Raw genomic sequence first — 27,228 nt, 5'->3', positions numbered from 1 at the left:
TATGGAGAGGACAATAAAACAGAAAGTGTGTCAAGACTCACATCACTCAGGATATCAGCATTTTGCTTGGCCAGTACAATAACAGGCAGGTCAACAGCACTTGTGAACTTGACTGTACTTGGGTGCTGTCGGTACAGCTTGTCATTGAGAATATTTTGGGCATTTTTGGCCTTAAGGACATCAAGAGACCCTTGCGGCATCCATCCACATCCTCTGAGCCACTCAAGGTCAGCCTTGTACACAGCCTAGGGGTTAACAGTTACAGTAGGTCAGCAATTCAATAATATTTAATAAAAGCTTATCAATCTTTTATCACATTAAACCAGATTATGTTGGGTTACATTTGCATCAGCTACAGTTAGTAATGACTCTTTCACCTAAGACATTGTGCAAAACACAGTAGCATATTATTTATCCAATTGTTTTTAAAAGTTATTTTTAATGTAGTTGATCAAATGCAAACTTACATCACTGCGTAGATCATACACTTTCCTGGCCTGAACAACATCATTGGAGTCTGGTAGGCAGGTCCAGTTGTGCAGGTAGGTTCTGTAGTTGGCATCGTTGACCTGGATCTGGTTCTTCTTAGCCAACTCAAAGGCCAACATGTCCACTGGGAGGTGGAACTTGGTCTTGGACTTGTGGAAATCCTTCTTGTACAGGACATCACTAGCAATCTTACCTGAGTTCATGGCTAGCATGATAAGGGGGTCATCCTGGACACTTAGGGCTCCAATGTGGTGACCAGTTTGCTTTCGGTAGCCAGCCTTGTACTTGTACTGAGTTTAGGAAGACAGCAAAAGATATATAACATGTTCATCTCTCCGAAATTTTAACTCACTTCATTTATCAGTATTCATCTTAAAATATTTCAGAAGAGAATTAAGCACTGTTCATTGTAGTATACATTGACTATGTCAGATTTAATGTCACATTGTGCACTTACATCACTAATAATATCCCTTGAGGCCTTGGCTGCCTTGACAGAGATGGCATCTTTAGGTAAAAAGTAACCCCTCTTAATAGCTTCCTCATAATCTTGACGGTAGTGTTTCTGCAATTTAAGAACAAAAAATATATGTTTGCACATATTTGATACAACAGAGACATATTTCAAACAAGTTTATTTCAAATGTGTACCTTGCTGGGTTGTTTCATTACACTTACCAGACTGGTATTGAGTTTGTTCTGATGAGCAAGAAGGATCTCAGGAGTGTCTGGCATAATGTGGATGTTGACCTTGTCCTTCTCCCATGCTTCAATATAAGCTTTCTACAATAATGAAAGAGTACCAAAGAGAAAGTTAAGTTGATAAATGGGTAATGTTAATGCTCTATTTCATGTTCAGTTTAAAACGGGGGGGTGGGGGGGGGGGGGGATTTTGACAATTGTCTCTCTCTATCACAAAACCATAATACTCTTTTGAAACTTCTTCTACCACACACCCAATGACTGAACAAAATTACCTTATCCATTATATGAGCATTAGCTTGAGCCAAGGCCATGGGTACGGAATCTGTTTTACTGGTGAACGCAAAATTGCTCGGGTGCTGACGATACTTCCTTTCACTCAAAATTTCTGCAGCCTTTTTGGCCTTCTCCACATCCAGTGAGCCTATTGGAACCCAACCAGTGCCTCTGATCCACTCCATATCTGCTTTGTACACAGCCTTTTTTCAACAGGAGAAAACCCAAAAATGAAACATTAATGTATATTTTCAAAGAAGAAAGTTGCACAAGTAAAGTGTTATATATACAAGGCTTACATCACTCTGAAGATCATAGACCTTCCTGGCTTGAACAACGTCATTGGAATCTGGTAAGCAGGTCCAGTTGTGCAGGTAAGTTCTGTAGTTGGCATCATTGACTTGGATCTGACATTTCTTGGCCAATTCAAGAGTCAACATATCCACTGGAAGGTGGAATCTGGTCTTGGATTTGTTGAAGTCCTTCTTGTACAGGGCATCACTAGCAATCTTAGCTGAGTTCAGGGCCAGCATCAGCAATGGGTCATCCTGGATGCTGCGGGCTCCAATATGGTGACCAACTTGCTTACGGTAACCAGCCTTGTACTTGTACTAGGTGTAGAAAGACAGCAAAAGATATGTTACATGTTTAAGTGCTTGTCTTAGATATTTTAATTAATTTCATTTATCAACACTCATCTTTAAGAAATGACTCCTATTATACTTGTTAGCAATAAATATACTTGATTTCTTTCTTTCTATTAAATAATGTGCTTACGTCACTGGCAATGTCTCGGGAGGCTTTGGCAGCCTTGATGGAGATGGCGTCGGGTTTGAGGTCATATCCTCCCTTGAAAATGTCCTCAACTGCTTGTCTGTATAGTTTCTGTGAAGATACAATATAATCTTAGACCTCAAGGATCTCTATAAATGCTACAAACTTTAACACAAATTAAAAAAAAATTATAACATGCAAGAAAAAGAAAAAAAAGGTTTTCACAAGGCCTAAGCAGTGCCAAACTAAAACAAGCACTTACCTTGCTTATGTTTGCAGCGTTGGCCTTTGAAAGCAACAGTTCTGGCAAATCTGGGGTAACATGGACCTTGACCTTGTCAGCCTCCCATGCTTCAATATACTTGCGCTGAAACATTTTGAAAACATATTAAACAATAACATTAATAACTTTGTTAAAAACTTAAATGTATTTAAGACTGATAAACATAACATTGAAGAGAAATTTTTATCTAAATACTTTCAGCATTTTGGTTTTTTGTGTGTTTGTTTGTTTTCGTTTTTTCACCATTTGTATTTCTTTTACTATACTTTAAAGTGAAAATCAATATGAAAACTGAAAAGCCCACCACCTAATGTAAAAAAAAAAAAAAAAAAAAAACAGATACACAAACCTTCTTGTATTTCTTTCAAGATTTTTTTCTTTCTTTTATTTTTTTTAAACTGACCTTGTTAGTTATATCAGCATTAGTCTTTGCCAAGACCATGGGCATGGACTGCATGTCTTGTGAAAATTTCAGCGTGTCAGGTTTCTGTCTGTACAGGCGATCACTAAGAATCTCTGCAGCTTTCTTGGCCTTCAACACATCCAGTGAGCCTATTGGGACCCAACCTGTGCCTCTGATCCACTCCATGTCAGCTCTGTACACAGCCTAATGGGAGCAGAGATTGGTTACGGTTCTGCAATAATACAAATTTTGAGCAAAAGTAGAAAGTATCCAGTTTTACTCAGATTCGCACAGCTTGAAAGCATAACCAACTTACATCGCTTTGAAGATCATACACTTTTCTGGCCTGAACAACATCGTTAGAATCCGGTAGGCAGGTCCAGTTGTGCAGGTAAGTTCGGTAATTGGCATCATTCACTTGGATCTGATTCTTTTTAGCCAGCTCAAAGGCCAACATATCCACTGGGAGGTGGAACTTGGTCTTGGATTTGTTGAAATCCTTCTTGTACAGGGCATCACTAGCAATCTTAGCTGAGTTCAGGGCCAGCATCAGCAATGGGTCATCCTGGACGCTGAGGGCTCCAATGTGGTGACCAACTTGCTTACGGTAACCAGCCTTGTACTTGAACTGCAAAGGAAAATAACCAGCTTTTGGTCCAGAAAAATATCATTATACATGACTAGCACTTTGTTAATGTTTTACAAACACTTACATCACTGGCAATGTCCCTGGAGGCTTTGGCTGCCTTGATAGAAATGGCATCACTGCGTAAGTCATAGCCCTTTTTCTTAGCTTCTTCATTGGCAAGCTTATACCTTTTCTGAGGAAGGAAAATGATACATCAGTTAAAAACCAATACAGTCTGTTATGGAAGCAGATTTAAACATGAGAATGATGATTAAAAAGATTTTTGTATAAACCAAGGGGGATTCAAACCTCATTTTCTCTGTAACGTGAAAGATACACACCTCGCTGTAATTAATGTTGTTCTGTTTAGCAAGTACACAAGGCATTGCATCTGGCATAACATGAATCTTGGTCTTGTCCTTATTCCAGGCTTCTACGTAATTTTTCTAAAGGAGCGAAAAAATCATAGAAGAAAAGTTAGATACAAAATCTTTCAGTTATCATTCAAGAAAACTTTTTTTTAATAAACTGTATCCGCATAAAGCTAACAACTGCCATCTCACAATAATACTCACTTTACTGCCTATTCAAACCATTTAGCTTTAGCCAAGACAATCACCACCAATAAATCATCTTTTAAAGAAAATTCAGTAAAACCAGACAAATATTTTTGTTGACCAAAATCTATTAACAAAAAATACCTTGTTAATAATATCAGCGTTAGTTTTAGCCAAGATCATTGGCATGTCCTGTGTTGTGCTAGTGAACTTGAAGTTGTCTGGGTGCTGACGGTACAACTTATCACTCAGGATCTCTCCGGCTTTTTTCACTTTCTCAACATCAAGTGAACCAATAGGGACCCATCCCAAACCTTTAAGCCACTTGAGGTCAGCTCTGTACACAGCCTGTGGATCAAAAACAATAAGAACCAAAACAGTTGCAGGACAGAAAATGATTCAACAGCACACTCATTAAATGTGGAAGTGAAACTACAACACAAATCAAACTTACGTCACTCTGTAGGTCATACACCTGCCTGGCGTGGACAACATCGTTAGAATCCGGTAGGCAGGTCCAGTTGTGCAGGTAGGTTCTGTAGTTAGCGTCGTTGACTTGGATCTGGTTCTTCTTGGCCAGTTCAAAGGCCAACATGTCCACTGGGAGGTGGAATCTGGTCTTGGACTTGTGGAAGTCCTTCTTGTACAGGGCATCACTAGCAATCTTAGCTGAGTTCAGGGCCAGCATCAGCAATGGGTCATCCTGGACGCTGAGGGCTCCAATGTGGTGACCAACTTGCTTACGGTAACCAGCCTTGTATTTGTACTAGAGGGAAAGAACATTGGTTTAAGATCCTGAAAACAGTCAACATAATGCACTAACGATATCTTAATGATTAGCAAATACTCACATCACTGGCAATATCTCTGGAAGCTCTGGCTGCTTTGATAGAAATAGCATCTTCACGTAGATCATAACCTTTCTTCTTGGCTTCCTCATTGGCAAGTCTGTATTGTTTCTGAAATCAAATCCACATAATAAGGCATGGCATGTAAAGTATCACAGGGACACTTTTAGGAACAGAAGAATCTTAACCAGAGTTAAACTTAAAAAGATTACCATGACCTCCAAATTGAATTCAAAGTTAACAACACCCTGCAATGCGACATCACTGAACAAGATGCAATTTTGGAAAATCATTAAATGTGGCTGACTAAAACAGGTCTAGATTACATCAGAAATGTATGACAGATTATTGAGAAGACATCAGATGAAGTACTACTCATGTTTTCATTCACCATTCAGTGACAGCTGCTTGAATAGATGGCTTACCAGACTGTAGTTGACTTTGTTCTGTTTTGCAAGAACCACTTCCATGGCATCTGGCATAATGTGAATGTTGGTTTTTTCAGTCTCCCAAGCTTGAACATAATTTTTCTGTAGTGTGTGACATTTATAAGTTAAAAACATGAGCATGGTAAATCAGTCGTCAAAGAAAATTCAGTAAAACCAGACAAATATTTTTGTTGAGCAAAATCTATTAATGAAAAATACCTTGTTAATAATATCAGCATTAGTTTTAGCCAAGATCATTGGCATGTCCTGTGTTGTGCTAGTGAACTTGAAGTTGCCTGGGTGCTGACGGTACAACTTATCACTCAGGACCTCTCCGGCTTTTTTCACTTTCTCAACATCAAGTGAACCAATAGGGACCCATCCAATGCCTTGCATCATTTTCAGATCAGCCTTGTACACAGCCTAATCAAGAAAACAAAATAATCACTTGAAAACACACAGAACTAATATATTTATGAAGAATAAAACAATCTATATGTTTAATTTTTATGTGATGTGAATGAGGGAAGAAATCAAAGGACTTAGCTTACGTCACTCTGTAGGTCATAGACCTGTCTGGCGTGGACAACATCGTTGGAGTCTGGTAAGCAGGTCCAGTTGTGCAGGTAAGTTCTGTAGTTGGCATCATTGACTTGGATCTGGTTCTTCTTGGCCAGCTCAAAAGCCAACATGTCCACTGGGAGGTGGAATCTGGTCTTGGACTTGTGGAAGTCCTTCTTGTACAGGGCATCACTAGCAATCTTAGCTGAGTTCAGGGCCAGCATCAGCAATGGGTCATCCTGGATGCTGCGGGCTCCAATGTGGTGACCAACTTGCTTGCGGTAACCAGCCTTGTATTTGTACTAGGGGGAAAGAACACTGGTTTAAGATCCAGCCTTGTATTTGTACTAGAGGGAAAGAACATTGGTTTAAGATCCTGAAAACAGTCAACATAATGCACTAACAATATCTTAATGATTAGCAAATACTCACATCACTGGCAATATCTCTGGAAGCTCTGGCTGCTTTGATAGAAATAGCATCTTCACGTAGATCATAACCTTTCTTCTTGGCTTCCTCATTGGCAAGTCTGTATTGTTTCTGAAATCAAATCCACATAATAAGGCATGGCATGTAAAGTATCACAGGGACACTTTTAGGAACAGAAGAATCTTAACCAGAGTTAAACTTAAAAAGATTACCATGACCTCCAAATTGAATTCAAAGTTAACAACACCCTGCAATGCGACATCACTGAACAAGATGCAATTTTGGAAAATCATTAAATGTGGCTGACTAAAACAGGTCTAGATTACATCAAAAATGTATGACAGATTATTGAGAAGACATCAAATGAAGTACTACTCATGTTTTCATTCACCATTCAGTGACAACAGCTTGAATAGATGGCTTACCAGACTGTAGTTGACTTTGTTCTGTTTTGCAAGAACCACTTCCATGGCATCTGGCATAATGTGAATGTTGGTTTTTTCAGTCTCCCAAGCTTGAACATAATTTTTCTGTAGTGTGTGACATTTATAAGTTAAAAACATGAGCATGGTAAATCAGTCGTCAAAGAAAATTCAGTAAAACCAGACAAATATTTTTGTTGAGCAAAATCTATTAACAAAAATACCTTGTTAATAATATCAGCATTAGTTTTAGCCAAGATCATTGGCATGTCCTGTGTTGTGCTAGTGAACTTGAAGTTGTCTGGGTGCTGACGGTACAACTTATCACTCAGGATCTCTCCGGCTTTTTTCACTTTCTCAACATCAAGTGAACCAATAGGGACCCATCCCAAACCTTTAAGCCACTTGAGATCAGCCCTGTACACAGCCTGTGGATCAAAAACAATAAGAACCAAAACAGTTGCAGGACAGAAAATGATTCAACAGCACACTCATTAAATGTGGAAGTGAAACTACAACACAAATCAAACTTACGTCACTCTGTAGGTCATACACCTGCCTGGCGTGGACAACATCGTTAGAATCCGGTAGGCAGGTCCAGTTGTGCAGGTAAGTTCTGTAGTTGGCATCATTAACTTGGATCTGGTTCTTCTTGGCCAGCTCAAAGGCCAACATGTCCACTGGGAGGTGGAATCTGGTCTTGGACTTGTGGAAGTCCTTCTTGTACAGGGCATCACTAGCAATCTTAGCTGAGTTCAGGGCTAGCATCAGCAATGGGTCATCCTGGACGCTGAGGGCTCCAATGTGGTGACCAACTTGCTTACGGTAACCAGCCTTGTACTTGTACTAGAGGGAAAGAACATTGGTTTAAGATCCTGAAAACAGTCAACATAATGCACTAACGATATCTTAATGATTAGCAAATACTCACATCACTGGCAATATCTCTGGAAGCTCTGGCTGCTTTGATAGAAATAGCATCTTCACGTAGATCATAACCTTTCTTCTTGGCTTCCTCATTGGCAAGTCTGTATTGTTTCTGAAATCAAATCCACATAATAAGGCATGGCATGTAAAGTATCACAGGGACACTTTTAGGAACAGAAGAATCTTAACCAGAGTTAAACTTAAAAAGATTACCATGACCTCCAAATTGAATTCAAAGTTAACAACACCCTGCAATGCGACATCACTGAACAAGATGCAATTTTGGAAAATCATTAAATGTGGCTGACTAAAACAGGTCTAGATTACATCAGAAATGTATGACAGATTATTGAGAAGACATCAAATGAAGTACTACTCATGTTTTCATTCACCATTCAGTGACAACAGCTTGAATAGATGGCTTACCAGACTGTAGTTGACTTTGTTCTGTTTTGCAAGAACCACTTCCATGGCATCTGGCATAATGTGAATGTTGGTTTTTTCAGTCTCCCAAGCTTGAACATAATTTTTCTGTAGTGTGTGACATTTATAAGTTAAAAACATGAGCATGGTAAATCAGTCGTCAAAGAAAATTCAGTAAAACCAGACAAATATTTTTGTTGAGCAAAATCTATTAACGAAAAATACCTTGTTAATAATATCCGCATTTGTTTTAGCCAAGACCATTGACATGTCCTGTGTTGTGCTAGTGAACTTGAAGTTGCCTGGGTGCTGACGGTACAACTTATCACTCAGGACCTCTCCGGCTTTTTTCACTTTCTCAACATCAAGTGAACCAATAGGGACCCATCCAATGCCTTGCATCATTTTCAGATCAGCCTTGTACACAGCCTAATCAAGAAAACAAAATAATCACTTGAAAACACACAGAACTAATATATTTATAAAGAATAAAACAATCTATATGTTTAATTTTTATGTGATGTGAATGAGGGAAGAAATCAAAGGACTTGGCTTACGTCACTCTGTAGGTCATAGACCTGTCTGGCGTGGACAACATCGTTGGAGTCTGGTAAGCAGGTCCAGTTGTGCAGGTAAGTTCTGTAGTTGGCATCATTGACTTGGATCTGGTTCTTCTTAGCCAGCTCAAAGGCCATCATGTCCACTGGGAGGTGGAATCTGGTCTTGGACTTGTTGAAGTCCTTCTTGTACAGGGCATCACTAGCAATCTTAGCTGAGTTCAGGGCCAGCATCAGCAATGGGTCATCCTGGATGCTGAGGGCTCCAATGTGGTGACCAACTTGCTTGCGGTAACCAGCCTTGTACTTATACTATGGAAAGTCAGTTGACAGTATTAGACCAAATACTCAATAACAGAGGTAAACACGTATTTAGAAGGAGAACAAGAGAACTTACATCACTAGCGATGGCTGTGGATGCCCTGGCTGCCTGAATTGCAATGGCATCACTGCGCAAGTCATAGCCCTTCTTCTTGGCAAGTTCATTGGCAAGTTTGTACAGTTTCTAGGGAAAGAAGCCAGCAATTCAAACATGTCATTGAAATATAGACAGCTATGCAATATCAAGCTGTGAAGCTGTGTCTAGCTACTTTAGATATCCCGAAGTCCCTCTTACCTGACTGTAATTTGCCTTATTCTGACGTGCAAGAGCCACCTCCATAGCATCAGGCATAATGTGGATTGTAGTCTTGTCCTTGTTCCAAGCATCAGTATAGCTTTGCTGTGAAAAGATTATGCAGAATTAATCATATTATAGAAAAAATCAAAAACATATAACTTCTACTTATAACTTAAGAATGCACAAATGATATTTACGTATTGGCGACAATGGAGGCAGTCGTTTGAAAAAGAAAGAGACTACATCAACTATGAAATGGCTATGCTGACAATGTTTCACCTTGTTGATGATCTGATTATTGTTTGAAGCTAGGACCAAGTCCATGGAAGTCATATCCTTGGTGAACTTGAAGTTGCTGGGATGTTGACGATACAGTTTCTCACTACCTATTTGGGCAGCGGTCTTTGCTTTTTCCACATCTAAGGAACCAATAGGAATCCATCCTGTTCCTTTGATGACATTGTTATATTCACCCTTGTAGATGTTCTATAGTAACAGAGAAGAAACTGTTAACACCCAAAATTCAGTTATCTCTAGAATACTTACTAGTCACTCTTAATAGCAAAACTTTATATTAAACCATCACTATGGTCGTGTTACCCTTTATGTTAGCTTAACTGAGTACAGATCTGTGTGTGTGTGTGTGTGTGTGTGTTTTAAAGTGCTGATTCTATCATATAATCTTTGGCAAGAACTGTCCGTCCATACTCACGTCACTGGCAATCATCTGCATGGTGCGGGCCAGCTCAAGGTTCATTGCATCTGGGAGCACTGTGTAGTGTGAAATTTGTTTCTTGTAGCCAGCGTTCGTCTGTACTGCAGTAGCATGTTTGGCATGTGCCACGCTCATCATGTCCACAGGAGAGTGGAACTTCAGTTTGGCCTTGTGGTAGTCCTTCTTGTAGTTCTTGTCACTCTGCATTTTAGCCACCTCCATATAGTGCACCAACAGGGGATCATCCTGAAGGCTGCGGAAGCCAACGTGGTGGCCCTTCGCCTTCTCATAAGCAAGTTTATACTGGAACTGCAATAACAATAAGATGTCGTTCACACAAAAGATCACAAGAACACTCTAATACTTCAGAAAGATTTCTGAGGAGAATAAGTTCAGCACAAAGAAAACCGCTAACATTATGAACTTACATTACTGGCAATATGTCTACCAGATTTGGCGGCAATGATTGAAATGGCATCGGGTTTGAGGTCATAGCCCTTCTTATACATCTCCTCCAGGCCAGCTTTGTAGAGTTTCTGAAAGTGTACGTAAAAAGAGCTAATGTTAAATGATCACAGCAAACAAAAACAGTACATTTAAAATTATTTTTTGACCAACAAAGCAATAATCTGGAATGAACTACATTTAGAAAAAAATACTCCAGCATGAATTTTTATAAAACATGTAATATTTAATTAACAAGCTTGATTTCTAAGACTGTACCTGGCTCATGTTCAGAGTATTGTATTTTGCTAGAACGATATCAGGGCTGTCAGGCATGACATGGACTTTGAGCTTGTCTGTCTCCCAAGCAGCTGTGTATGATTTCTGCAAACAAGGAGAGAAAAATACAGAGAAGGATTTGATGTTTGCGGTGAGCCTTTAAGATATACTTTTTGATACTTTTGGCCTTTGTGTACCTTATCTATAATCTGTTTGTTGGCAGTGGCCAGGGCCAGATCCATGGAGTCCATGAGCTTGTGGAAGGCGTAGTTGGAAGGGTGAGTGCGGTACCTCTTGTCACTCAGTATCTGTCCTCCAACCTTTGCAGTCTCCACTGCCAAAGAACCAATGGGTACCCATCCAACACCTTTCACTGTGTTGTTGTACTCAGTCTTGTATTCATACTACAAAAGAGAATCAAATTTATCAAAGAGAGAATATTGCAATGTGTTTGCAATATCAATTAACAATGTCCTAAAGACCTCTTTGTTCAATTTTGTATTGCACAAACACTACAACTCAAAGTTTTACTCACGTCACTAGAGCTGGCATTCATTGAGCGGGCCAGCTCAAGGTTCATTGCATCTGGGAGAAGGGTATAGTGATGGTAAAGTTTTTTGTAGCCAGCGTTCGTCTGTACTGTGGTAGCATGTTTGGCATGTGCCACGCTCATCATGTCTACAGGAGTATGGTACTTCAGTTTGGCCTTGTGGTAGTCCTTCTTGTAGTTCTTGTCACTCTGCATTTTAGCCACCTCCATATAGTGCACCAACAGGGGATCATCCTGAAGACTGCGGAAGCCAACGTGGTGGCCCTTCGCCTTCTCATAAGCAAGTTTATACTGGAACTGCAATAACAATAAGATGTCGTTCACACAAAAGCTCACAAGAACACTCTAATACTTCAGAAAGATTTCTGAGGAAAATATGCTCAGCACAAAGAAAACAGCTAACATTATGAACTTACATTACTGGCAATATGTCTACCAGATCTGGCAGCAATGATTGAAATGGCATCGGGTTTGAGGTCATAGCCCTTCTTATACATCTCCTCCAGGCCAGCTTTGTAGAGTTTCTGAAAGTGTACGTAAAAAGAGCTAATGTTAAATGATCACAGCAAACGAAAACAGTACATTTAAAATTATTTTTTGACAAAGCAGCGATTTTGAATTAACTAGTTCTGTTATTTAAAATACACTAGCACGAAATGTTTATAAAACATTTAGTATTTTAATTGTTAATCTTTATTTCTAAGACTGTACCTGGCTCATGTTCAGAGCATTGACTTTTGCTAGAACGATATCAGGGCTGTCAGGCATGACATGGACTTTGAGCTTGTCTGTCTCCCAAGCAGCTTTGTATGATTTCTGCAATGAAAGATGAAAAATAGGTTAAAGGAGTGTCACATATGTGCTTCCCATAATACTCTAAGAGAGCACATTAAAACAATAGACACCTTGTCCATGATCTGTTTGTTGGCAGTGGCCAGGGCCAGATCCATGGAGTCCATGAGCTTGTGGAAGGCGTAGTTGGAAGGGTGAGTGCGGTACCTCTTGTCACTCAGTATCTGTCCTCCAACCTTTGCAGTCTCCACTGCCAGAGAACCAATGGGTACCCATCCAACACCTTTCATGGTGTTGTTGTACTCAGTCTTGTATTCATACTACAAAGGAGAATGAGAAAAAAATAATCCTAAATTCAGAAACAAGGAACATTGTGATATTTGAATAATGTAAAGCATTATTATCCTCATGGACTGACAACTGATGCACCTAACCAAAAATGTAAGCAGGATTATGTCCCGGAGTGCCAGTTCTGGTTGTAATCATAATTTGTTGAGACAACATGAATACTGGGTGTAAACATTGAAAAGAAAAAAAAAGAATTAATAATCTGAGACTCACATCACTAGAGCTGGCATTCATGCTTCGAGCCAGCTCAAGATGCATAGCATCTGGGAGAAGAGTGTAGTGATGTTGAAGCTGTTTGTAGCCAGCATTGGTCTGCACAGTAGAAGCATGTTTGGCATGTGCCACACTAAGCATGTCCACAGGAGAGTGGAACTTCAGTTTGGCCTTGTGGTAGTCCTTCTTGTAGTTCTTGTCACTCTGCATTTTAGCCACCTCCATATAGTGCACCAACAGGGGATCATCCTGAAGGCTGCGGAAGCCAACATGCTTTCCCCTCGACTTCTCATACTCTTTCTTGTATTGGTACTACAAATATTTTAACAATAGTTGTGTTATTATTGGTGAACAGAAAACACAGAAAACATATTATCTGCAACTCAAATTAATCTAAGAATACATGCAGTTTATAAATAGACATCAATTATACAGATACTTATTATAAGTTATGCTATAACATTTATTATAGTTTATGTTATACGTATTAAGTAATATTATGGTGTGTTAATGATTTTTTTGTAGTTTAGATTTGAACTCACATTACTGGCGATGTGTCTTCCTTGCTTTGCAGCAACGATGGGAATAGCATCACCTTTCAAGTCATAGCCTTTAGCAATATCCTCAAGCCACTGAGATTTGTAGTATGACTAGAAGAGAGTAATACAGAATGTTACTCCCCCCTACTATTTTGAACAGAAATTTGGGGAATTTGAAGTAGTTTAAAACTCTTTTTTTAAAAAAAGGAACATTCCTCAGGAAATATGTTACGTTTGTTTAGCTTTGAGCGTCTTCCATTATTCTCTTCATGTGTATGAATTTAGGCCCCCCCCCCCCCTGTTTTTTTACCTCACTAATAGTCTGGGCATTGTATTTTGCCTGCAGGAACTCTGGGCTGTCGGCTGGAAGGTGGTAGGTATGCATGAATTTCTCACCAGAGGCTTTGTAAGCAGCCTGAAATGACAATGAAACAAAGACAAAAGTATTGATTTCGTCTGCTTAAAACCATACCATGAATCAGGCACACTGCCACGTCATAAAGGTAAGCATACGCAAACATTTGTGAAGTGATTATAAATAAGAGGCAACATTTTTCTCTAGCTGAACTCATATTTTTATATTTGCACTTAGAGTGTTTCCTGATAGTTTAAAATCACTCGATATCACCTGTTTATCAAATCTGGTTCACTACGTTGTGGGTGAACTTACCATATTGAGCTGCTTGGTGTTGCTCATAGCCAAGGCCATATTCATTTGGTCCACCAAGCTAGTAAATTTGATAGTGCTGGGGTGCTGACGATAGGCCTTCTCATCCAAGGCTGCGTTTGCTGCCTTGCACTTCTCCACATCAATGGAACCAATGGGAACCCACCCTGCACCCTTGTAGACATTATTGTAATCTGATTTGTAGACATTCTGCAGAGAGAAAGTGATGGTGACACATTGATGCATGAGGCTTCCCATGTAAGAATTTGACAGCTTCTATTTGAATTTTGGAGAAAACATCTTAAATAGGCTTACGTCACTCTGAATCTCCATCATGGTACGCGCAAGATCAATATACATATTATCTGGGAGAAGGGTATAGTGATGTTGAAGCTGTTTGTAGCCAGCATTGGTCTGCACAGTGGAAGCATGTTTGGCATGTGCCAAACTCAGCATGTCTACAGGAGAATGGTACTTCAGTTTGGCCTTTTGGTAGTCCTTCTTGTAGTTCTTGTCACTCTGCATTTTAGCCACCTCCATATAGTGCACCAGCAGGGGATCATCCTGAAGACTGCGGAAGCCAACATGCTTGCCCTTTGCTTTCTGGTAAGCCAGTTTATACTTGTACTGTAAAACAGAGAAAAGAAGAATGTATGCATTTCAACTGTCCAAATATAACACACAGTATTTCCAAAAAGTCCTGTACAGATTTGAAAGTCCTGTCACTAACATCACTGGCAATATCCCTTGAGGACTTGGCAGCAAGAATTGGGATGGCATCTTCCTTCATCTGGTGTCCTTTAAGTATGTCCCGTTTGTGTGCATTTGTGTAAAAAGACTGCAGAAATGACATAACAGAAAAAACAGCGACATAGCATGTTAGAGAAGAAAAATATAGAGAAATAATGTGTGCATAGGCATGAAATAATATATTAGTTAATTTAGTGTACTCACTTTGCTGATGTTGGCAGCATTATACTTGGCCTGCAAAAATTCTGGTGCATCCGGAGGGAGATGATAAGTATGCATGAACTTTTCTCCACTGGCTTTGTACAGTCTCTGCAAAAGAGGAGAATATTAATCTGTCTAATTCAAGCTATATGTAGCTTTTGTAATGCACCAACCGTAAAGTGCAAACTATAAATTAATAAGAAAAAAATCAATAGAGTATGCTTGAACATACTTGCCATTAATTAATTTATTTCTTGCCTAATGGAATGTTGTTCAACATTCAAATTCTCAGACAAATCTATAAAAGTTTTAGTCCCTGAAAGGTGTCCTCTTAAAACTTACATCGCTGAGCTGCTGGGCATTCAATTTGGCCTGCTCCATAACAGGGGAATCCATAACGGAGGTGAACTTGATGGTATCAGGGTGTTGCCTGTACTTCTTTTCATCAAGAGCAGCAGCAGCCATTTTGGCTTTCTCCACTTCCAGTGAACCAATAGGAACCCAGCCAACACCTTTCACAGAGTTTTCATAATCCAGTTTATAGTTGAACTGAAAAGGAACAAAAGGTACAAGGATTTTGAGAGACCACAATCAGATAAAGCTCAAATATTAAGTCAGAGTTTGTACTGAGGACTCCTTCTTACGTCACTTGAGTTGGTGTTCATGGTTCGAGCTAATTCCAGGTGCATAGCATCTGGGAGAAGAGTGTAGTGATGTTGAAGCTTTTTGTAGCCAGCATTGGTCTGCACAGTGGAAGCATGTTTGGCATGTGCCACACTTAGCATGTCCACAGGAGAGTGGAACTTCAGTTTGGCCTTGTGGTAGTCCTTCTTGTAGTTCTTGTCACTCTGCATTTTAGCCACCTCCATATAGTGCACCAACAGGGGATCATCCTGAAGGCTGCGGAAGCCAACATGTTTGCCCCTCGACTTGAGGTGTTCTTTCTTGTACTGAACCTAAATGAATGATAAAATTGCATTGAAACGCACAGTGTTTAAAATGCAGAAGCTGTAGAGCTAAAGCAGAATCAAAGGTACTTACATCACTTGCTGCATGTCTTGCAGCCCTGGCTGCAATGATAGGGATAGCATCAGGCTTCAAGTCATAGCCCTTTGAAATAATTTCTTCCCAGCCAAGTTTGTAATATTTCTGAAATAGAAAAACATGACTTAAATAAAATTAAATGCTGCAAAATCCTCCAGGTTTTTTTGACTATAAATAAAATGTTTTAAAACTTTTGTAAACTAATTGGATAGCAAAACTTGACATACATTACTGATATTGTAAGCATTGCACTTGGCCTGCATAAACTCAGGGACATCTGGAGGCAGAGCATACTTCTGATGAATTTCTTCAAGACCCTTCTTGTAGTGTAGCTGCAAAGAGAGGTGTTGAGAAGACAGATAAGTGTATCATTTTTATGCTTACAGTAAAACATTATTACTTGGCATCTGTTTCATCACATTCCATTATAACAAAGCCATGGGATGAAATGCATGGAATGCATCAGAAAACAAGAACACAGTCAAAAAGTGACACTACCATACAAGGTCATTAAGTATACTTACATCACTCCTCTGCAGTTGGTTGACTTTAGCTTGCAACATGATAGGGTGATCATCAATAGAGGTGAATGGGACAGTATCTGGATGCTGTCTGTACTTTTTCTGCAGATGAATGACAACAAAGTCAATGGGACTAGTGAAGAGAATAAATCGCTTGCATTACTTTACACACCAGAGGAAAAAAAATGAATAGCACTGAAAAGATGGACTGAAAAGGATTACTAATCTGAAAATGTTTTACCTCACTAAGGATCTCTGCAGCCTTCTTGGCTTTCTCTACATCCAGTGAGCCGAAAGGTACCCATGGAGTTCCTTTTGTGTAGTTGTTGTAATCTGACTTATATTCATTCTGAGATTTGAAAACAAAAATGAATTGAATTCAAAGCAATTAACAATGTTACATATTTTGAAAAAAAAAAACAAAACAAAAAAAAAAACGTGACACTGCAACAGTATGAATGGTTTTAAATGAACATGTCTAGGAAGACAGAGAATTCTCACATTGCTCTGGAGGATGTTGGCCCTCTTTGCCAAGTCCAGGGCCATGCTGTCATAAGGGAGGAGGTAGCGGTGGGGAATCTGTTTGTAGCCAGCCATACTGGCAATGGTCTGAGACTTCTTGGCCAAAGTGACAAGCATCATGTCAAGTGTAGTGTGGTACTTGATCTTTGACTTCTCATACTCTTTCTTGTACTCACGCTGCGGGGGGAGATACAAAGTACCACCGTGTTTAGAAAGTACGATACAGAGAACCATACAGAGTAATTCAAATCTATTTATTACAAGACCAGACTACTGCTATTGTAAGATAATACATGCTGACACAATGAAAATGAGCTTAGAGAGTGCATTACAGTCCCCACTTACATCACTCTGTATCTTAGCAACATGGACAGAGTGCATGATCTTGGGGTCATCCTTAATGCTGAGGGCCCCAATCATGTGTCCTTTGTTCTTTTCATATTCCTTCTTGTATTTAACCTGAGATAAAGAGACATGAGGAAGACAATTAATGAACAAGAATTAACAGCACAAATGTAGAAAACCACTGACCAATGCTTCAGTGCACATCAGATCATAATATACATACATCACTGGCAATGTTGGTGTGAGCACGAGCAGCGAGGATTGAGATGGCATCACCTTTCACCTCAAACTTCTTGGCTTTTGTTTTCTCCCACTCATACTTGTAACAAGTCTGCAGATGAGAAGCAAAAGCATTTTAATTTTGTAATACAAAAGCATGATTGTGGCCAAATATCGGTACCCCCATGCAGTGGAAACAATTACTATGTGTATGTTTAACTGTCAATAATACACATGGAGGAGGCCTCCTTTTAATCATGAGGGATAATATAATGGGTAGATACTTACATCACTGAGGTTAAAAGCATTGACTCTTGACTGAATGAAGAAAGGATAATCAGGGGGAAGGTAACACTTGAACTTCTCCTGTTCATATTTTGCTTTGTAGTTGAGCTGAAAAAGAAAGAGAGTGGTTGTAAACAAATGTATGTGGTGTTATATGTGAAACAGTGCCGTACGTATCATATATTTTTGCAGAACTGAACATTTATGCTTCTACACAATTAGTGTTAAACTGACACATTGAGGAACAAACGTACTACATAAACATTAACATAAAATCTTAATTACATAAAAAGAAACTAATATAACTGTAATGTGGCTTCCTAGTTGTAACTTATGAGCTCTATGAGGACACAGGATGAGTTCCTAAATTCCACCAGATGGCAATACTGACTATGAAAATGCTTAATGCTGGGAGTCTCTCCCACTTAACTGGCAGCCTCTACACATCACTGTGCAAAGGTTTATTTTGGGCTTCCTGCGCACATGCTGCTAATAATAACCTTAGAAATTTGTTCTGGTCGCCATGGCATCCGGCAGAACACGACTTGGCTTTGAGGATGAATGAGCACATTTTCGGTGGAGCGGTAGCCTGCCACTTCACATTACAGCATCATTGTCATACCAGCTACACTGTGTAAACATGTTCTCTGTTCATCACTGTGATTTGCTGACTGATTTGTCGTGTTGGTCTCTTTGAAGCTTAACATGACACAAGTGAAGCTCTAGTTGATGTACAAATGCTCACGCACTTCTCTACAGCATCGCAGAGACGATTCATGTCTTTTGAAGCACTTACGTCACTTAGTTGCTTGGCGTTAATGCCAGCTTGAACAAGGACAGGAGAGTCTGTCACTTGTGTAAACTTGACTGTGCCTGGGTGCTGGCGATACACTTTCTGCAAAGAAAGAGACACAACACAAATCATCACACTGGACTGTTTGCAAAGGAAAAAAAGGAAAACAAAAAACAAATCAACCCCCCCCCCCCTTAAATTCAAATATTGCAAATACATACAATTTCATGAAGGGCCAGAGGAAACTCTAAGATAACTAAGGCTGAAGCACATTTTTCTCATCTTCCCATATAGGACTAAACTTAAACTAATGTTTAAGGAGTAATACTTATACAAATGCCTCTATGTTCTTTTTTTATTTTTCCACTGTGTTTGTATTCAACACTAGAAAATAACAAAATTTTATAAGTCACAAAAAATCAAGTTGTTTTGACAGTCGTTCTAGTACTACACATCATTCTTTAGTTGCACTTTATGAAAAAACTTACATCTTTACACTGTTGAACTTTCCTCATTGCTTCATACTCAGGTGTAATAGTTTGAGGGAAATAACACCTTATCTTCATATCTTCATAATCGGCTTTGTAATTTTTCTAGAAAACAAAAAGGAACAAGTATAATTCAAATATAAACACTATTACACTATTTAGAGATGACAACAGTTCAGAGGGTATCTCTACACGTGAAAAGCATCTTCACAGGTGAAATGTAGCGAAACAGCAACTGTGTTATAACTCAGTAAGCGGAGAAAAATTACTTACATCACTTTTAATCTCTTCCACTTTCTGGCAGTGCAGCATATGCATATCCTCATAGCTCCCAATGTAATGGCCCTTAATTTCATTTTCATACTTCTCTTTATAATGTGCCTGTATTGAAGAGCATGACATGAATATTGATGAATGAAACATAGTGAATAAATTATTTGGTAGACAGTGTTTCTTACAGCAAAATTTATACCAGGAGTACACTCACGTCACTGAACTGCTTAATGATGCTGTCCATCTTGAATTTAGGAGTCTCACAGTAGTTGATGCTGGATCCCCTTGATTTCTCATAGCTAGCTTTGTATACTTTCTACAAAAGAGAAAGAACAGAGACATTTCTTGACATTTGTGCAAAGAGATCATCTTAATCAGTGTATTGCTTGTATTGTTAGCTATGTGACGCAATGTGTTACTGTACGGTGTAAACAGAAAATTTAAAAAAAAAAAGTCAACTCCAACTTAAAAATTTAGTGTGACCCACTGCGTAGCCTTTTTTGATCTTGAGAAATCCAAAATGACTACATAGTAATTTACATAAAAACTTTAATTTGGGGATTCTTTTCTTGCATGGGTATGCACACCAAGAAAAAAAAGAAAATATAAAGAAATGAAATTCTTTCAAAATAAGTCATTTTCTTTTGCTTGTTACACGTCAACTCACATGACACACAGTCTCGTAACCAGATCTAGTTCTCTATCATCACTACATCAAAAATGTTGATCTACCTAAATGGGCTACTCTCTCACCAGTGGACTGTGTAATGATCAAGTCAATCCATTACATCAAGCAAAGGTCAATTCCACAAAAAAATACTAAAACTTTGTTAAAAGTTCATATTAAAGGTGGTAAAAATCAAAATATACATGTTGAGAATCTTAAGAATTAGAAATCAGAATTAAAGATGTGTTTGTAAGGTGTTAATACGGTATGTATTATGATTTTTTTTAATAAACAAAGGCATTACATTAAAGTCAACTAGCAATGCAAGAGGTGAAATATGTGAACTCTATGAGAAAATGATAAATGGGTGATAATTCAGTAAGTCTCATATGATGTCAGCGTGTTAGTGGAAAAATATAACAAAACAGATTTCCAAGCCACAGTGGACAAACGTACGTCACTCAAGATGGTGCCAGCGTATCTCAGCTGTCTGAGAAGGGGATTTTCTGTTGCAGGGAGAACGTTGTAATCAGACACTGCTTTTATCTTCTCGTAGTCCTTCTTGTATTTAACCTGGAGGAAAGATGCAAATTTAGAGCCATTATTCATCACACTGCAATGTATAATTGCACACTGGTTTATGAGGACTCTCGTAAAGACCCTATAAGACCCTAAAATTACTAATCCAAGGTTGCCCTTTGAATTTCTTCCAGATGATAAAACCAGCACAACATGAGGCTGCAGAGATCTGCCTGACAGTCCAAACAATCTAAAATCTGCACAGGATGAAGGCGAGTCACACACTTGACATTCTTCCAGGAATACCCTGAAGCTAAAGCTCACAACTAAAGTTTGTCTTTATATATATATATATATATAGATATATATACACAAGCATATATATATATATATATATATATATATATATATATATATATATATATACACGCTATACACACACACACACACACACACACACACACACACACACACATATATATATATATATACACATGCTATACACACACACACACACACACACACACACACATATATATGTGTGTGTGTGTGATCAAATATGTGATTATATACATAATTTTGGTATTTTGGTTCTTTACACTTACCGCGCTTACAGCGTCACCAGCCTTCTTGTTAGTGTTGTATTCTGGCGTTTCTGTTTGCATGAAATAAATTTGGTCTTTCATGTCTTCGTAAGCAGCCGTGTACTTTTTCTGGAGAGAGATTAATGGTAATTCAGCGGAGCAAAGGTGAGGACATAAACCCTCTATATTTTGTTAACTTTATAATGTTCCAGTTGCTTTTCAGCATGCTTTACTTAACTAATGAGAAAACATCTAGATTCTTGATGAATGTAAGTAGAATTCCATTAACTTACAGCGCTAAGGTTGTCCATAGCCATTCTTCCAATGGCAACATCAAAGTAAGGAGTTTCACACCACTTGCCCTTTACATTCTTGTTGTAATCCTCATGATACTTGAGCTGCAGAAACAAACATTTTTTTCTCGTGACTGCTCTTCAAAATCTAACCAAAGTATTATGTACTGCACACTGTAAGGGTAAACATCTAAAGAGATTATCATATTAATGTATGTGGAATGGACAGCTAACTTATTCTGGTGCTAAGAATCTTAAACTGGTCCACTGGAGACTAATGCATTCTGTTGTCTTTGTGGTGCGTGGCACAGAGCTGGGTAAGTCTGCTGCCTGCCAGTAATATCTGGTAGCAGGTGGTGGTTATCCCTGTGTTCATCTGAGGGACTGCTGACCCATCAGCTGAATGGGATGTCCAAACATGTCTAAATGACAGCTCTAGTTAGGAGGCTGATTTCACCCACCCCCCACCCCCTTTCTAATTGCCATGTGGTGTTAATGCTATGGGCCTGTCTTTTTCTGTCTTTTTTGAATGTGTCATTCGGTTTCCTTATTCTGTAGACACTGTACAGAGAACCCACTAAATGCAAAGTCAACTAGTATTTTGGTACAGCTGGCTGACAAACCTTCACCAAATAGTGTGTATTCATGTGATATAACCTCTAGATCCAGATAAAAGACTGAAGTATTTTACGATACCTAACTGACAAACCGACATATGAAGGTGCACTTACATTGCTACGGTTCTCAAAGTTTTTCTTAGCCATTTCCACCTCAGGAGGCACAGCAAGTGGTGTGTACTTTGCCTTACGCTCATCGTGGCCTTTCTTGTAATTTATCTGCGCAGAGAAAATGTTAAAGTGCATATGGACAGAGCTAAGGCATATGCAGATTTTCTTGCTGAGCTGTGGTTAAGGATATCTCACCTGTTCTATAAGTCTCACAGTGAAAGTCAAATGACACAGAGGGATTTGAATTACTCAGTAAAATTCCTTTTTTTAGTTTTGGCTTTAAATGTATCCATATTTCAAACTCTTGAGAGAACAAGTGCAAAAAGGCTGATGTACACAACAGCTGAATATGCTCTATACTGATTCATTGCTTTCATTTACAAAGACATTTTCAGTTATTAGAATTAATGCATTAAGCCATTAAACATATCCAACATATCCAACCCATAATATAACTCAAATCTAACTATACAGATATCAGTATATTTCTATCCAGCTTTATCCAAACAATAACTTTTAAATACTATTTAAAATACGCTGCCCAATTGAAAGTGAAACAACTTGTAGACACTAATTAAAACAATCCAAGTTACAGCTGTTTTCACAACAACTGAGAACTAATGTTTACTGTAACTGGAGTAGTATGACCAGGTAGTGTAGCTGGTGTAAAATTTGACTTACATCGCTGAGGACTTCCTGAGCTTTAGCCACCCTGCGTAGCTCTGGGCTGTCGTTGTATGGGTAATACATCGTCTTGTCCTCGTCCCATGCCTCTGTGTACAGTTTCTAAAAGATATCAAAAATAAGAAACAATATTATGACAACCGCTCTGAATTAACTGCTTTATTGATTCACTAATTAGTGATATGTAAAGCCCATTGTCTAAGCACGTCATTTGACTTTTGAATTAGAAGCACATATTTTGATTATTGAGATAATATTTGACAGGACCACTGCCAGTTAAGCTCCTACCTTGCTGTAGTTAGCAGCATTCTTGACAGCAAGCACCAGCTCAGGCGCATCGGGCGGCAGTAGGTATCTGTCCTTGGTCTCATCCCATTTTTGTCTGTACAAAACCTAGAAAACATCATGTCTAATCTCAGTGGCTGGAGGATGGCACCAATTGATCAAATTTTACATATGAAAATAAAAGATGGAAATATATAAAAATACATGTGAAAATAAATTCCATGTAGTGCATCTGAATTTCTCGCTTTTCACAACACACGTTACCGTTTAGAAGATAAATCATGTCAATTATGTGAATTAAAAAATAGCTCAGAGTTTCACCATTACAATGAGTTGAGAGTTTACCTTGCTGACAAGCTCAGAGACATGTTTTGAGTGGGCAATGTCACGTGCTTCACCATCATAGAGACTGGTGGTCTTGGCCTTCATGCCCTCCATGCGGTATTTCACCTGCAATGAAAATCATAATAGGAAGTGTGACTTCATATGGCCTAAGGGAGGAGTCTTGTCATATAGGTCAATCAAGAAACATGATACATTTAACACTGGTAATAACATGGGCATGACAGGTAGTATTGACCCAAGTTTTTCTAGAAATATCGATGGTAATATGAAACAAAGCACCATCGATGTCTTTTGCTCCAAGGCCGTGGTGAAGGAATCTCATAAAACAGTAATGGTTATGGATTATGCATTTAAAAATAGGGTAGTGAGGTGTCATTGTGAAAAAATGCAACAGTGAACCATTGCATTTTGATTTTCGTTTGATGTTACATTTCAGCAAAGGCACATACATATCCAGCATAGATGCTGATCAATGCTTTGGGTGCACAGGATTCTTTACCTCACTAAGCTGTTCCTGGGCCTTTTTGATGCGGAGGATCTCAGGTGTATCAGTCGTAATGTGATACGGCTGCCCCTTTGACTTCTCGTAGGCCTCCTTGTACTTGTTCTGAAAGCAAACATGAATAGTTTAACCTGGATATTTACCTGCATTTATACTTGCATACCCTCAGCCTCTACAACAGTTAAAGACAGTCAACAAGAGAATAAATCTGGGAGAACAAATGATTAATTCTTAAAGGTGTAATTATGTGAGCTGCCTTATACTTAAAAATGTGAACACAACGCTTTAAGTGACAGTAGGTATCTTACATGGCTGTACTGATCAAGCATCTTCTGACTGTGCGCAAGGTAAGGGGTCATGAACTTGGAGGTGTCCACCTTCACCTTCTTCCTGACCTTGCGGGTGGGAAGACCCCCAGGCCCCACCTGATAAGTAAAGTACACAATATAAGTGGAGTGTATTACCCTCGATAAAAGCATCAGGTTACGTCATAAAAGTGCATTTATGTCCAGTGAAACAACTAATAGCATATTTATGTCACATGAAACAACTAGTAGCACATTTGTTGAAACACACAGTGTGGAACAAGTTCAATCTTTAATTGTAAAATGTCTCCAATAGTGAGACATTCATGATGCAGAAAAAAAGTAATATGGAGCTATAGATTTGGCACCTCTGCTATCACTGTATGAGGCATGCCTTTGTCATACTTTGGTCTCTTACCTGAAATGATTAGTACAAACTATACCACAAATCCAAGCGTACCTGGTTTTGCTTAACTTATTGATAACTGATAAATTGAGAGTTGCTTTTGTCACTGAAGTCACATGCAATAAAACAAAGTTAGGCTGCTAGCTATACAATGTGGGACAATTATAAAACAGAAAGAGCCTTTTTAGCTCTTAGTAGATCTGGACTGGGTGAAAGGAGCATTGCCTATCGAGCAAGACAAGGGAAAACAAAACACATAAAGCGTCAACCAAATACAGTACTTAGTCACATGCACTTCCGCAGACATATACTCATGCAGACATTACATTCTCATATTCAGGAAATTTTAATGACAATGGTGCACACTGTTTATATCTCAAACTTACATTATTCTTGCTTTAAGGGCTATTTCATCTGCAATGTTGCTGACTGACCAAGTGAAAGTATTATATAAGGTACATAGAATTACCTGAACAAATACCTGTATTTTAAATGTTGTGAATTGTTAAACAAGGGGTTTTGTTTAATAATCCACATTTCTCACTCACATCGCTTTTTCACAGTGGACCTTTTTTTTTTTTTTAAACGCATGCTCTTGATTTGAGACGGAACAGAGTGAAATAACCCCAAATAGCATGCAGGCTCATTCAGGACATCATAGAACGGCATGTTTTTTTAACCAGTGTCCCCTGAGAGGAGGTCATTTACTATACCTCTGTGACCTCAGTCTGATGTGTGGTGGTTGTGGTGGTCGTCGTGCTCTCCTCATACTCATACTATAAATATAGGACAAACTCTGGGCTTTCAAAATGAGGATCAGAGACACATGGGATAAAATAATGTATGGAGGGTTTTTCCAGCTCTGATAACCTTGAATCCCTGGTAATCAAAGACTCTCTTCATAACAGCAGACAAAAAACTTCAGAAAAACAGATGGGCTGCAATCACACTTCTGACATTACGGGCTATGAATATGTTTTCAGGCCTCCACAGACTGAATGACAAAACTGAATCTCTGATTTTAACAAGAAATGTTTAAGACCAGTTAATGTCTTGCTAACCTTTTCTAAATTAATATTAAAATTGTTGACAGGTTTAACTTTTTAAACCTTGCTCAAACTTCAGCAAAAGCTGCAAATTAAACAATTAAACTACAGTTGTAACCCACTGAATGTGAAAAAAGAAATTACAAGCACAAAAACTAAGACAAATAATAATGCTACAATCAATATGACAAAATCAGGAACTAAAGGCAGTTCTGAAGAAAGGAAAGCAACACTGGAATTACAGACGGAATGTATGAGGTCATTATTGTGCTCAGAGGGGGAGGGGCATCCTATAATAGACTTTCTGCTTTGAATTTTGAGTGACACAGCCTTCTGACCCGCCAGTACTAAGAACAACTAAGCACCCATATGACTTCTCATCTATTATTATTTGTGGCTAAACATATTGTCATAGTGGTAAATAGAAACACAGGGTCAGGGAGGAGATGCCAAAGCAATCACCAAAACACTTCCTATGAGTTCATAATCAGGATATAACCTTGTAAAATCTCTGAACTACTAAGTCTGTTTGATACTCAGACCGCAAACTATAACTGACCTAACTGATCAAAGGGTAGTTTTTTAATCCCAAGCATCATCTACTTTCTCAACAACTTTTTTTAAACTCATGAAGCGGGCACTTGTTCAATGAACATATCATTTACTCAATTCTAGAAAGCTCCAGAAATGAATACTGTAACTCAGCTGCATTTAGAATTACATGGTTACGCTGCAAGGACACATATCTTTTGGCTGCCAGAGCTGGAAAAATGACACCTCAGGAACTGAAATTTACAGTTGCAGCTTGCTTCTTCATCAGGATATATGGGATTGTGGAAATACACACAGATGCTCTGATAACCCTTCAACACCCCCTCCTCTGTCTGGCTCAGCAGCTAGAGGACTGGTAGACCTTCTATAGATCTATGAGTAAGAGTTATAGATGACATGTTGGGGAAACCAGAAAAACTACTGTACATTAAACAGGCCTCCTCACTCCTTGCAGGTGGCTTTTCCATGCTTCTGTGCTCCCCCTCCCTGCAGTACATTCTCCCAGCGTGACGTTAATGGTTAGAGGGCAAGAGGAGTGTGATTTACAGCACGACTCATCTCATTTGCCTCCATGAACGTCTACCGTAGATGTCCACTTCTATATTTGTATCTCCTCAGGAAAAACCATGTACTAAGCTAGGTACTGGGTTCCTTACCATGAAAAAAGTTTTCTAAGATCTAAATTGCTGACAATAACTAAACATTAATGTCATAACACAATGTAAACTCCAGGAAAAGAAACTGTCTTAGATTAATTTAATCAGTCTAGACATATTCAAAAAATGTTTAAATTGTTTAAAATGTCAGTAAATAACAAAGTGGCACTCCAAATCCCATATATCAAATGACAGAAGCCATTGTACTGCTCCTTACAAAAACGATCCCTTTGAAATAAAGTTCTAAAGTGTAGATGAAAGTAGTAGTGAAACCAGAGTGTACTAATTAAAAGAATATATACTTCCCTTGTTAAGATTCCCATCTTTTTTAATGCAACAAGA

The 27,228-nt window shown here is 38.7% G+C and overlaps 1 protein-coding gene across 1 annotated transcript in view; it reads right to left on the bottom strand.

Annotated features, from left to right (window-relative positions):
* neb (nebulin) overlaps positions 1-27,228 on the bottom strand; it is a 57,370-nt gene that overhangs the window by 28,691 nt on the left and 1,451 nt on the right. The window contains exons 2-69 of the mRNA XM_030785831.1: positions 25,346-25,408; positions 24,230-24,346; positions 23,919-24,026; positions 23,420-23,524; positions 23,078-23,182; positions 22,787-22,891; positions 22,109-22,213; positions 21,378-21,482; positions 21,106-21,213; positions 20,438-20,554; positions 19,529-19,630; positions 19,315-19,422; positions 19,042-19,146; positions 18,557-18,655; positions 17,764-17,868; positions 17,480-17,587; positions 17,257-17,370; positions 16,891-17,088; positions 16,631-16,738; positions 16,393-16,491; positions 16,096-16,200; positions 15,866-15,973; positions 15,469-15,780; positions 15,167-15,373; positions 14,828-14,932; positions 14,604-14,711; positions 14,189-14,500; positions 13,877-14,083; positions 13,517-13,621; positions 13,210-13,317; positions 12,668-12,979; positions 12,220-12,426; positions 12,026-12,130; positions 11,731-11,838; positions 11,300-11,611; positions 10,962-11,168; positions 10,765-10,869; positions 10,470-10,577; positions 10,039-10,350; positions 9,606-9,812; positions 9,324-9,428; positions 9,105-9,212; positions 8,708-9,019; positions 8,376-8,579; positions 8,154-8,258; positions 7,732-7,839; positions 7,335-7,646; positions 7,025-7,228; positions 6,804-6,908; positions 6,382-6,489; positions 5,940-6,251; positions 5,608-5,811; positions 5,386-5,490; positions 4,964-5,071; positions 4,567-4,878; positions 4,257-4,460; positions 3,897-4,001; positions 3,641-3,748; positions 3,244-3,555; positions 2,928-3,131; positions 2,504-2,608; positions 2,245-2,352; positions 1,767-2,078; positions 1,467-1,670; positions 1,168-1,272; positions 947-1,054; positions 468-779; positions 42-245 (exon numbers count right to left, since the gene is read on the bottom strand). Coding sequence (XP_030641691.1) covers positions 42-245; positions 468-779; positions 947-1,054; positions 1,168-1,272; positions 1,467-1,670; positions 1,767-2,078; positions 2,245-2,352; positions 2,504-2,608; positions 2,928-3,131; positions 3,244-3,555; positions 3,641-3,748; positions 3,897-4,001; positions 4,257-4,460; positions 4,567-4,878; positions 4,964-5,071; positions 5,386-5,490; positions 5,608-5,811; positions 5,940-6,251; positions 6,382-6,489; positions 6,804-6,908; positions 7,025-7,228; positions 7,335-7,646; positions 7,732-7,839; positions 8,154-8,258; positions 8,376-8,579; positions 8,708-9,019; positions 9,105-9,212; positions 9,324-9,428; positions 9,606-9,812; positions 10,039-10,350; positions 10,470-10,577; positions 10,765-10,869; positions 10,962-11,168; positions 11,300-11,611; positions 11,731-11,838; positions 12,026-12,130; positions 12,220-12,426; positions 12,668-12,979; positions 13,210-13,317; positions 13,517-13,621; positions 13,877-14,083; positions 14,189-14,500; positions 14,604-14,711; positions 14,828-14,932; positions 15,167-15,373; positions 15,469-15,780; positions 15,866-15,973; positions 16,096-16,200; positions 16,393-16,491; positions 16,631-16,738; positions 16,891-17,088; positions 17,257-17,370; positions 17,480-17,587; positions 17,764-17,868; positions 18,557-18,655; positions 19,042-19,146; positions 19,315-19,422; positions 19,529-19,630; positions 20,438-20,554; positions 21,106-21,213; positions 21,378-21,482; positions 22,109-22,213; positions 22,787-22,891; positions 23,078-23,182; positions 23,420-23,524; positions 23,919-24,026; positions 24,230-24,346; positions 25,346-25,408 — 10,947 coding nt within the window. The remainder of the gene's footprint in view (positions 1-41; positions 246-467; positions 780-946; positions 1,055-1,167; positions 1,273-1,466; positions 1,671-1,766; positions 2,079-2,244; positions 2,353-2,503; positions 2,609-2,927; positions 3,132-3,243; positions 3,556-3,640; positions 3,749-3,896; positions 4,002-4,256; positions 4,461-4,566; positions 4,879-4,963; positions 5,072-5,385; positions 5,491-5,607; positions 5,812-5,939; positions 6,252-6,381; positions 6,490-6,803; positions 6,909-7,024; positions 7,229-7,334; positions 7,647-7,731; positions 7,840-8,153; positions 8,259-8,375; positions 8,580-8,707; positions 9,020-9,104; positions 9,213-9,323; positions 9,429-9,605; positions 9,813-10,038; positions 10,351-10,469; positions 10,578-10,764; positions 10,870-10,961; positions 11,169-11,299; positions 11,612-11,730; positions 11,839-12,025; positions 12,131-12,219; positions 12,427-12,667; positions 12,980-13,209; positions 13,318-13,516; positions 13,622-13,876; positions 14,084-14,188; positions 14,501-14,603; positions 14,712-14,827; positions 14,933-15,166; positions 15,374-15,468; positions 15,781-15,865; positions 15,974-16,095; positions 16,201-16,392; positions 16,492-16,630; positions 16,739-16,890; positions 17,089-17,256; positions 17,371-17,479; positions 17,588-17,763; positions 17,869-18,556; positions 18,656-19,041; positions 19,147-19,314; positions 19,423-19,528; positions 19,631-20,437; positions 20,555-21,105; positions 21,214-21,377; positions 21,483-22,108; positions 22,214-22,786; positions 22,892-23,077; positions 23,183-23,419; positions 23,525-23,918; positions 24,027-24,229; positions 24,347-25,345; positions 25,409-27,228) is intronic.

This window comes from Chanos chanos, chromosome 10 (genome assembly GCF_902362185.1).
Source record: "Chanos chanos chromosome 10, fChaCha1.1, whole genome shotgun sequence".
Taxonomy (NCBI): domain Eukaryota; kingdom Metazoa; phylum Chordata; class Actinopteri; order Gonorynchiformes; family Chanidae; genus Chanos; species Chanos chanos.
Note: the sequence above shows the minus strand (reverse complement) of the source record. Positions and strands in the feature narration are given on the sequence as shown.